At 58.2% G+C, this 11,522-nt stretch overlaps 1 protein-coding gene across 1 annotated transcript; it reads right to left on the minus strand.

The window, feature by feature from the left end:
- Positions 1-261: 261 nt before the first annotated feature.
- On the minus strand, positions 262-9,464 carry SUMF2 (sulfatase modifying factor 2). The gene is made up of 9 exons (XM_078595180.1): positions 9,204-9,464; positions 7,639-7,864; positions 7,083-7,197; positions 6,231-6,275; positions 5,256-5,412; positions 4,430-4,485; positions 2,930-3,014; positions 1,357-1,510; positions 262-1,059 (listed from the first exon to the last, which is right to left on the minus strand). The coding sequence occupies exons 1-9, from the start codon at positions 9,262-9,264 to the stop codon at positions 945-947; spliced, it is 1,014 nt and encodes a 337-aa protein (XP_078451306.1). The 5' UTR covers positions 9,265-9,464; the 3' UTR covers positions 262-944.
- Between the last annotated feature and the right edge of the window lie 2,058 nt (positions 9,465-11,522).

Genomic DNA, 11,522 nt, shown 5'->3' on the forward strand with positions numbered 1-11,522 from the left:
GCTCGATCTGCACCGACGATCACCGCGCGCCGCTATCGCCCCCCGGAGTCGCGCACGCTGGGTTACCCGTCGGAAGAGCTGCTAAATATTTCTCCTTGTTCACTGAATCCCAATTGCATTTACGTAAAAAAATGCATTAAGCTCGTGTAAATATTTCTGCTCGGTATAAACACGAACGTCGACTCCACCGCCGGCAACGTTCATTCGCACGCCGCTCTTCGTCACCGAATCGAGTTTCCCAGAAGCGCCTCCGCGTCCTCCTCCGTTTCACCTCTTTTATTTAATAATGTTGATGACGACGGCAGCGGAACAGACGACAGCCGTAATCGTGATGGTGAAATATTACCGTTGGTCCTGGGCGAGACATTAACGCCACCTATTCCAGCACAAATGCGGGACTACTAATTGTAAACCCAGTAAGGGACCCATGTACCCCGTGTGACAACCATCACTCCCCCCAGTGCTTCGCGTTAACTGTTGGCGTAGCGATCAAGCGTGCGGGCGGTGCAACTTCGCTGGGGCCCACAGGCCGGATGGGCCCAGGTGCCGGGCCTGCAACCAGGGCCCCATGCCAACGACGCTCCGCAACTTGCCTCGACGGTTTCCCGTGGCTCGACTGCAAGCGTCCGCCTGTTCGGCTTGGCGTGCTCCTTCCGCTGCTGCCGTCAAAAGTCGCGTGTGTGGACGTTGCGTTCGTGTTTGCAGGCTCCCGGGAAGCAGCAATGTGAAAAGTCCGGTTGGTGCGAGTCGGACGCTTTAATCGGTTTCTCGTGTCCTCGCCAACAATGGCCGAGGCGTGACCGCGGCGATCGGCGCGCCCAAAGCGCGATCGGCGCGCCCAAAGCGCGATCGGCGTGCCGCGACGGGGATCCGTCCTCCCCCCTCGGAGGGCGGCGACGCTGGCTCCGGTGGCACGCCGATGGCCCGGCGACGGCGGCGGCGGCTCACAGCTCGTCGGGCCGGCCGCGTGGCCGCGGTTCCGTGGCCCGGCCGTCGTCGAGAGATCGGGCGCAGCGGAAGCCGAGGTTGTCGGAGGCGGAGTCGGGGGTGTTCCCCATCCTGGGCGTGGTGGGGGTTGGGGGAGTGAGGGGGGGGCAGGTGAGGTGAGAGCAGGCCTCAATTCTAGCCGGGTCTGTCCGGCTCGGTGACCCGGAAAATGTTCCCACACCCGGCCACACCACGTGAAGTAACACATCTCGCTATGGCTGCGGCTACCAGTCGTCACGTGCCACCTACTCCAGAGTGTGCCAGCTCAACCGGATAGTATCCGGTGAGAGACGAGTCCACGCGCGGGGACTCGACATCGCCGCATCGCGTTTGTGTTTGCAGGCGTCTCTCGGCCGGCGGCTCGTTTACCTCGTGGTGACACGCGCCCTGTGATTGGCCGAGCCGTCGGCCGTGTCGATCCAGGACGCCCCGCGGAGCACGCTCATCGGCTGGGAGCGAGCGCCGGGGTTGGCGAACTCCGAGTCGGTCCACTCCCACACGTTGCCCACCATGTCGCGTAGGCCTGGGCGGGCAACATGAAACACCTCTCATACCCGGGGGGGGTGGGGGGCACGGGGGGGGGGGGGCGTGGAACCTACGATCCATGGGCCAAACGTGTGGCCCGCAATTTCAGTTCATCTGGCCCATGGCAAAATGAGGCCTACCTCACGAACGATATTTGTCCATCGCCGCCGCAGGCATCTTAGCCGCACTAACTGGGTACGAGAGGGAGACTGTTTGAGCTGGCAACGCTTTGCTTCTAGTTATAGCTCGTTCGTTCACGCACTGAGACCATCAACCCACTTCACTTGAGCTTCTGGTTTCGTCACAACTCGGTCTATGTGAGTCTATGGGCCTCTGTGTAAGTCCTTTGGTTTCTCTACTAGTCAGTGGTGATCTGTGTAAGTGTCCGGGTCTCGATGTAAGTCTACAAATTTCTGAGTCTTTCTAAGTGTTGAGTCGCTGCGACTGACTGCCTCTCTCATATGCTCAGAGTCTATTCACCGTCTTGTGAGCTATATAAATCCACATGGTATTGTTATAGTGTGATGTGCAGATGCGTCCGTTGCACACACGCACGCAAGCACGCGGCCCCGTGGTTCTCCCACATAGCCTCGGGGGGTGGAGGGGGGGGAAGTCTGCAGACTCGGCCACGTCCAGACGGCAACTCTGCTGCTGCCACACTTCTTCTGTGCCCAACGTGGAGATGACAACGGAACGCGTGTCCCCTCAGGCGGTCGGTCGCTGTCTGTGACCTACGCCGACGCTCCGCCCCCTCTATAGTGGGCAGCGATTTGATTCGACAATGAGGATTGCGGTTCTTAAGTGGGGATTAAGAGGTCACGGCACCCCACCGCCCGTCGAGCGTGACGGGTCGACCCGCCTTGTGGAGCGGAACGGCTCCGTCGATAGCTTCTCCGGCTCGTTCGCGCTCGGTTATTTGCGTCGTACAGTTCTACTTTTGTGTGCGACTTACGTACGTTGTTTTTTTGCTCTCCCGACGATGCGTTTGCGGGATCTGCTGCGTGTTCGATGTCCGACGTTTCGCTCCACGTGCTGCTGGGGAGCTGCTTCAGCTTTCCCACAAAACGTGGGAAAGAAAAAGCACACAGCCACTGTGCATTATGCACAAACCATCGGCAGTTCCTAAAGAAGTGCATTGTGGTTCTCCTGTCTTGGCTTCTCCAGGAACGATGTCATGAAGTGATGTCACGGTGACATCACTGGAGCGATACGATGTTCCTGAGAGTGACTTGAAAGTTTTGAGTTCATTGTCAGTTTTCTGAAGAGGGGGTCCCCCAGTGCATGTAGCGAAACGTCGGACGTCGTGCGGTACGACATCGGAGAGCTACGCAGCGGAACGACCGCGAAGCCTTACGGCACCGCGGTGTCGTGGTTTGTTTGGATTCCGGTGACGGTGTCGCCGTGCGGTGAAATTCACCGAAGTCGGTTTGTGCCGGGAACGCGTCCACGGGGCTGGTGCCGTGGAATCCGTCCGCCGCGGCGTCTGCATCGGGAAAAGCGCCCTGGGGGGGGGGGGGTGAAAGGAGTGAGGGGGGAGTGAGGGGGGTGGGTGGGGGGAGGGTGGGGGGGGGGATGACGCACGGAATGTAAACCTGGCGATCGGTGGGCGCGTAACGACGCAGCGATCGTGCGTGTGACGTGCACGGCCCTTGCGGGTGTCACAGATTACTAGGGTCGGGGAGCATAGAAGTACAGTTTGACGAATTGTTACATGCCTCGTGGGTCACGCCGTGGCCGGTTGTTGTCACCCATGTGGGCGGATTTTTACCCCGTGTCCCGATTTGAGAGGAAGACCTCGTCCAGACAAACAGCTGGGGCTAGCGGCACACCGAGGTCGTCGGTGCTGTGCGGCACAAACTCCGAAGCTTCGTTAAGTTGAAGAAGAAGAAAAAAAATAAACCCCAAAGTCCGCTATCACAGGTGCTGGCACAGCGCACGGGACGTCTAGGAGCGATGCCCCCCCCCGGTGACGTCCCTTGCATTGCCATGGCAGCGTAACCCGACTACGATTTCAGGGTTGCTGGAGCCCACTGCCTGCCGCCTGCAGGTCACTCCAAAGTCTCTTGCGACGTCTCGGTAAGGAAGTCGCGTCGGGCCTCCCGAGGTGTGCGGCTGCAAGAGGAGAGCCGGTTGGAGCCGCTTGTTGGTTCGGCGTCGCCCCCTTGGTGTCATCGAGTGGCACGAGGAACTTCCCGTCGTGGTTTCAAATTCACCGGCCTCTAGCTCGGAAATGTGATGGGTGCTTTAAGTGAACGGGATGGTAGCTGCTATTTTTCGTATCTCTCTGACACGGTATTGTATGTTCTCTACGAACTAGATAAAGAGGAAGTTCAATTGAAAAAATATTGCGTATTGTAATGTATTCTCGGTGCATCCCGGGCCAGGTCGAGCGTCTTCATTTACGATAAAGCACGTGATGGCAAAATTAAGAAGTTAAATTATTGTTCTTCATCATCATCATCAGTTTGACCCTGGCTGAAACGCTGTCAGGTGACCCTACCCTGAGCACGCCGCCACTCCAAGACCGTGGCAGGAGAATTGATTTTAATAACATTTATTCTCACAGCAGAATTAAGTGCAGAACCAAATTGAATGTGATGGGTTTTTTTAATGCAGTCATTGGTGACCGGGCTGAGAGCGTCGACTCGTTATGCTGGAGAACCCGGTTTCATCGCGGGCTGCGGCAGAAACCTGAATTTGAACCGGGGTCTGGCCCTCTGACCTCTGAGACATCCGGCCAACCCTGATGCTACGACTGCACAGCTGTGTTGAAGGAATCCGTTTACAACAAAATAAAGATCCTCATCGTGCAGGATATAGCCTCGCGGTTTGGGTCTGATTAAAGCCACTGTGGTCGAGAGGTCGGTCTCTGACCCTCCGATTAGTCGTGACCCCTGGGTGTTGTGTGGGCCATCACCTGCCAGAGGTTGGCGCGTCCAGTCTCAAAGTTCTGTCCCCACGGGTACTCGCTTGCTGACGGAGACAACACGACACACGTGCGCACACGGTGGTGGGTGCTTGACGAGCAGCAGATGTCAAAAGACGCACAGATTATTCAGCTCACGATGTTCGTATTTAATCGTGGGCATGTGTGATAATTATAACACATCTAATCATCGATTATAATCGATGATTAGATATTTATGGAACTATATGCAAATGCTATTCTAATGTAACATTCGGGTGAACGGAGCAAGCAAAGCAGTAGAAACGAGACGGAAAAAATGTTGATTCTTGAATCGAACCCAAAATTGTGACAATTTCTCGATCGCTTGTGGGTGCGGTTGAATCGCTGCGTAACCAACTCGGCAGTAGCTCCAAGATGTCTCCTTTCCCCGGGGCCATTGTACGACACGAGGTGGTGCGCTGCACGCTGTGGTCGGGTGTGTGTGTGGCGGAGGAGCGGTGGTGCAGCGGTCAGCGCGCTGCGCTAAGAACCCGGCGATCCGAATTAGATTCCCGCTCACAGCCAACAACAGTGACGATTATTTGAACCGGGGCTGGGTCTCTTTAAGGTCGACTCAGCCTCAAATGAGTACCTGGTCCGGTTGTAAACATCGGAACTGCGGAGACAAAGGCATTCGGGCGTGGTGTTGGCCGGCCACCCACCCTCTCGTTCGCCGTGCCGGCCTTCAATGGTGCTACTCGCTAACAGCACTTGCCCCAATAGTCTGTTCAGGCTATGGGGGGGTGGGGGGGATCTTTGTTTTTGTCGTTGTGGCGGAAGAGGAGGAGGAGGTTACCGGTGACGAGCCGGTGTCCCCGCGCGGCGCGCTCCCACTCCTCCTCGCTGGGCAGACGCTTGCCGGCCCAGGAGCAGTAGGCGGCGGCGTCGCGCAGGCTCACGTGCACCACCGGGTGGTCGAGGCGGTCGCGGATCCCTGATCCCGGGCCGAACGGCTGGCGGGGAGACGCAGCGCGGAATGTCGGCACCGCGCAGGAGCATCGCAAGTGGAATCGTAAATAAACTATTTAAAACAGTTAATTTTATTTTACCAGGTGAGGCCAACTGAGCGAAATGGAGCTCTTTTTTCAGAAGCAACCTGGCTATCACAAATGACAGCTTAACGAAGTGGCTTATCATCGTGTGGAATTTATAGCAGCCAAATACTCAAAATGCGTGATGTCGATTCCAAATGTGGAGGAAAAAACCGGGGAGACCACGCAAACTCCAAATATCCAGCAGCAGGCATCAGGGTCGAGATCGAACCCACGACCTCCTGCATACCAGGCGAGGTAGTTAACATATCGCCACCGTGGCACCCAAGAATTATCATTGAGTGCCTCACAACAACATGGGTAGAAATGTAATTTACGAAGCTGATAAGTCCACGTGGCGACGCAGCGGTTCGTGGGCCATCGGAAGGTCACGAGTTAAAATCCCAGTCAGGATGTTATATAATAAATGTACATTGCATATATTACAAATTTACAGCTCTCTGGCAATTCACTGCTGGATGAACACCTTCGTGCGGACTGACGAAGGGCGGTGAGACCAGGACCGGTTCAGATATCGCTCGCCGCCGATGTTAGCCGCGTCTCTTCTGGTCACAGCGTGGGGGGGTGCACTGTCGTGCCAGTGCTCTGCCCGACCTTGACACGGAGACCTCTATTCATTTACTTCCTCATCGGAGGAGGAGGAGGACGGTGGAGTGGTGACGACACAGCACGAGCGGGCTCGGTGGGTAAGAGAGGGGTTCGCAGCCTCCGCGTCTCACCTGCCGCCAGTAGGCTCTCTCCACAGGTATCCACCAGGGCGCACTCTAACGCACACAAGACACGCGTCACAAACATTGCTCCCCCACTTTCGTTTCAACAGACTGTTGGGGCAAGTGCTATTAGGGAGTAGCATCTATGAAGGCAGCCACGGCATACCAGGGGGTCGGTGGCCAGCGCCACGCCCGGCCGCCAGGTAGTCATTTAAGATGACCTCGGGGAGGCCAAGGACCAGTTCAGATGTTCAACTCCGATATTGGTCGTGAGCGGGAATCGACCTCGGGTCGCTGGGTTCACAGTGCACTAACCGCTACGCCACCGCTTCCAATGACACACAAAACCACCCTTGCTCCGCCGCGTGTTTGTGCTGAACTCCAACGCCACGTCAGTTTGCACCGTGACTGAGCACGAACAAAGTTTTGCATCTGGAAATAAGAGCTCATGGATGAAGACTGATGGAAGGTGATGACGAAGTCCTTCATGGCAACACAGCTGGACACAAAAATGGCTAACGAACGTGGGGCGGGGGCAGGGGGGGGGTCACGAAAACCGGCGTGGGCCACGCGGTGCGGCGCGACGTGGGTCTCTCCCAGACGTGGGTCTCTCCCAGACGTGGGTCTATACGAGGTGTGGGTCTCTCCCAGACGTGGGTCTATCCGAGGTGTGGGTCTCTCCCAGACGTGGGTCTCTCCCAGACGTGGGTCTATCCGAGGTGTGGGTCTCTCCCAGACGTGGGTCTCTCCCAGACGTGGGTCTATCCGAGGTGTGGGTCTCTCCCAGACGTGGGTCTCTCCCAGACGTGGGTCTCTCCCAGACGTGGGTCTATCCCAGACGTGGGTCTATCCCAGACGTGCCTCGATCTTCTGCGTCACTTTACTCTTGAGCTCCTCCGGCACGAAGTCCTGGAACACGAAGCTCCAGCCGAAGCCCTCAGCCTCCGTGCGGTACTTCCGACTCCGCACAAATTCCCTGTGGAGCGCGGAGCGCAGTTGGGGGTGGGGGGGTGGGAGGGTGGGGGCAGGGGGGAGCTCAGTCCACCACAGACCTGGGCTCAATTACGTCAGTTACGATAACCTTTTGATCTAATTTGTTATTAAATTTCAAGTGTTGTGACATAGCCCAAGCAGTCACAGCGGACGTAGCAGGGTATCCAGTGACGATATTCAAATAAAGTAGGCCACATGTGCCAGCATTTTTATTATCTGGGAAACGCATAGCAACCGTCGCCCCCATCCTACGAGAACCAGCAGGATCATCAAAAAAAGTCTTGAAATTCTTGAGGCTTTCCTGGGTAATACAAACCAAATGCAATACCACGTACGTGTAGAATCCACTGCGGGATAAGGGCCTCCCTCCCCACGCCGTGCGGGTCGTGGGGCCTGTCTGACCATCCCGGCTGCGGGTCCCTACCTGAAGCGCTCGTTGGTGACGGGGCGGCGGTCCAGCCGAAAGGAGGCCACCGCTACGGGCCTGGAGGGGCCTTCCCCGTCGCGCGCGTCCTCCGCGTCGGTGCCCATCCGGAACACGCCGCCGGGAATCTCGACCATGCCGTGCGACTCCACCGCGTCGTCGTCGTCCGCCACGTCGTCCTCCACGACCCCGTCCTCCGCCTCCGCCTGCGTGGCGGTGGCGTCACCTGCCAGGTGGACGTGTGGTGGGTGCACCGTGCGTGCGTGCGTGCGGCACGGGATTAAGCCGCGCGTCTCACACGCCAGTCCTCGCTGCCCGCATCATCGGCCATGATCAATCCACTGCTGGACAGGGGAAGGCGACCCCAAGACATCGCCTCCTCTCGTGGTTCTGCAATGCCGTTTTTTTTGCCATCGCTGGAGCGGTGGCTGTGACCTCGGTGCGTTGGTGACCGGGGGGAAGCGGTTTGTTTGGCCATACTTCACCACGCTGGTCAGTGCGAGTTGGTGAGTGGAGCACACGTTGTCTCGCTGAGTACCCGACTGTCACGGGTGGACCCATCCAACCGAGAGACTCGGCACTACAAGGCTCGCGAGTCTTTTGGGACACAGAATCAGAATCAGTATTTATACTGCAAGAGGAATCTGATGAGCTCTAAAGCTCTTTTTCACAGATGTCCAGTAGGGACGGGTCCGAACGTTACGGCAACAAACAAGCATAGGAAAGGTAAACAAATCACTTGTAACAAAAATCTGTACAAATAAAACTAAACTTTTATTTTTCTTAAAATTTACTTGAAGGCAATGCACCGTAAAAAAAACAACCCACAATTCAATTTGTTTGGGGTAGGGGAGTGGTGGAGGAGAGGGGCATTCATTACAATTAGCCGAGTCCACGTTGACCTGCGCTCCATCGTGAACCCGCGTGGACATGAGCATTAACCCGTACGGACTCGGGCAAGGGATTAAAGTTCGACCCCAACCCCGGGGGGTGGGCGACTCGGGCTGAAATAAATCAATGATTACAATCAATAACAATTCTTGTCTTGCGACTCTAATTAAATCAGAATGATAGAGTGCTGAGAGAGCAGAAGCGATCCGTGTCGTCAGGAGCCACGTGTAGACATGGCCCCAGAGACGTTCGACGAGGCAGGGAGATGAACCCACAGAGACAGAACTGATCCCACAGAGACAGAACTGATCCCATAGAGACAGAACTGATCGTACAGAGACACAGACAAGAGAGACTCGGTGGTACAGGACTGAGACGGGCAGCCCGGAGTGGCCCAGGAGACAGGACTGGACTGTACCAGGCAGATAGGATGGACCCAGATAGAGAGGACTCACCCAGGACACAGACACCTGGACACCGACCCAGGACGCAGACACACACTGACCCAGGACACAGACCCAGGACACAGACAGACACACACTGACCCAGGACACAGACCCAGGACACAGACAGACACACACTGACCCACGACACAGACAGACACAGACAGACACTGACCCAGGACACAGACCCAGGACACAGACACTGACCCCTGGACACAGACAGACACTGACCCAGGCAGACGGAGAACATCAGCGCCATTGTAAAGGCGACGACCGCGACATTCCCAGCCATCGCGAGGGCGGCGGCGGCGATGGTGATGGCGGTGGCGAGCTGGTGCGAGAGTGATGGATTGATGACAGGATGATGGATGGGGGGGGGGTCTGTTCGGGGGGCTGAGTGTCACTGGGACCTCCCCTGAGCTACCCCCCAAGAAGCCCCTCGGTGCGAACCGCCGTGGACCCGCGGGTGAGATGGAGGCGGCGCTGTGGCGAGGAGCGGTGGTGGTGGTGGGGGGTGGGGGGGACCCCTCCTCGTCCACACAGCGCCCCCCCGTGGCCGCGAGGGGGTACGGGGCGCGTGAGGGGGGGGGGCTACGGGGAGCGAGGGGGGGGTACGGGGCGCGAGGGGGGGGGGGTACGGGGAGCGAGGGGGGGGCTACGGGGCGCGCGAGGGGGGGGGCTACGGGGCGCGCGAGGGGGGGGGGGCTACGGGGAGCGAGAGGGGGGGCTACGGGGAGCGAGGGGGAGGGCTACGGGGAGCGAGGGGGGGGCTACGGGGAGCGAGGGGGGGCTACGGGGCGCGCGAGGGGGGGGGGCTACGGGGCGCGCGAGGGGGGGGGGCTACGGGGAGCGAGGGGGAGGGCTACGGGGCGCGCGAGGGGGGGGGCTACGGGGCGCGCGAGGGGGGGGGGGGCTACGGGGAGCGCGAGGGGGGGCTACGGGGAGCGAGGGGGAGGGCTACGGGGAGCGAGGGGGGGGCTACGGGGAGCGAGGGGGGGCTACGGGGCGCGCGAGGGGGGGGGCTACGGGGCGCGCGAGGGGGGGGGGGCTACGGGGAGCGAGGGGGAGGGCTACGGGGCGCGCGAGGGGGGGGGCTACGGGGCGCGCGAGGGGGGGGGGGCTACGGGGAGCGAGGGGGAGGGCTACGGGGAGCGAGGGGGGGGCTACGGGGAGCGAGGGGGAGGGCTACGGGGAGCGAGGGGGGGGCTACGGGGAGCGAGGGGGGGCTACGGGGCGCGCGAGGGGGGGGGGCTACAGGGAGCGAGGGGGGGGCTACGGGGAGCGAGGGGGGGGCCTGCCTCATTGGGGTTCTCATCTCAGGTGGTTTCAGCCAATCTAACGGCGAGCGCTGATCAAACCTGTCAACCCCTGGTCAGTGCTGCCGACCTTATTACAGAACAGACCTGGTTGGTCACCCCGTGCCCCTTATAAATCTCAACGTTCATCCCAGAAAGTCCCATCACGAGGAAGAAACACAAATTTTAAAAAAAGTTGTCCGTACAGTATTAAAACGGCTGTACGCCGAATGGACCTGAAAACTGAATTCCCCAGTACAACAACAATAACATGGGTAACCCGTATGGGTTGATACGGCATGGATCATTATACAAGCGGCAGGAAGCTGGGGCGCCCAGAGCGAACCATCTGCTCGGTTCCGAGAAAAAAGGATTGGCCTGCATAGATAATTCGATCGCCTCAAACATAAGCCAAGCTAAGTTAAGATAAGACAATGAATCCCGCTCATCCGTATCTTGCCCTGCACACAAGGCTTGCCACTTTCACCACTGTAGAACCAAATCTGGACGTAGTCCTAAGCCTCTAGGTCTATCAAAGTAGTCCAATAAACTTTAATAACGTTCAGCACAATTGTAATGACAGGGGAGTCAACCTACGGTGTGAATGGACTAGTGGCCACGGGAGGTAATGGCAGAGGAGTCAGCCTGCAGTGCGAATGGACTAGTGGCCATGGGAGGTAATGACAGGGGAGTCAGCCTGCAGTACGAATGGACTAGTGGCCATGGGAGGTAATGACAGGGGAGTCAGCCTGCAGTGCGAATGGACTAGTGGCCATGGGAGGTAATGACAGGGGAGTCAGCCTGCAGTGCGAATGGACTAGTGGCCATGGGAGGTAATGGCAGAGGAGTCAGCTTGCAGTACGAATGGACTAGTGGCCATGGGAGGTAATGACAGGGGAGTCAGCCTGCAGCACGAATGGACTGGTGGCCATGGGAGGTAATGACAGGGGAGTCAGCCTGCAGTGCGAATGGACTGGTGACTACGGGAATGATCGAGAATATGAGCGTGGCCAGGTGACGAAGAGAAGGTGCGGGAATGGGGGCGTGGCCTCAGACCGTATATAAGGGAGATGCACAGGAGACTTGGGGCTGTTGCAGTGGGGTCTTCGCCCGTTCGAGTGAACGTGGCTCCTTCATAAAGAAACCATGTCAAGACAAGTGCGTTTATGTCGTCATTACACAATAACCACGCAAACACAGATTCCAATTCCCAGGCCGGTGGCAACCCGATCCGTGTGCATCTCTTCTCTCACCT

The sequence above is a fragment of the Lampetra planeri genome, chromosome 6 (genome assembly GCF_965212315.1).
Source record: "Lampetra planeri chromosome 6, kcLamPlan1.2.h2, whole genome shotgun sequence".
Lineage (NCBI taxonomy): Eukaryota > Metazoa > Chordata > Hyperoartia > Petromyzontiformes > Petromyzontidae > Lampetra > Lampetra planeri.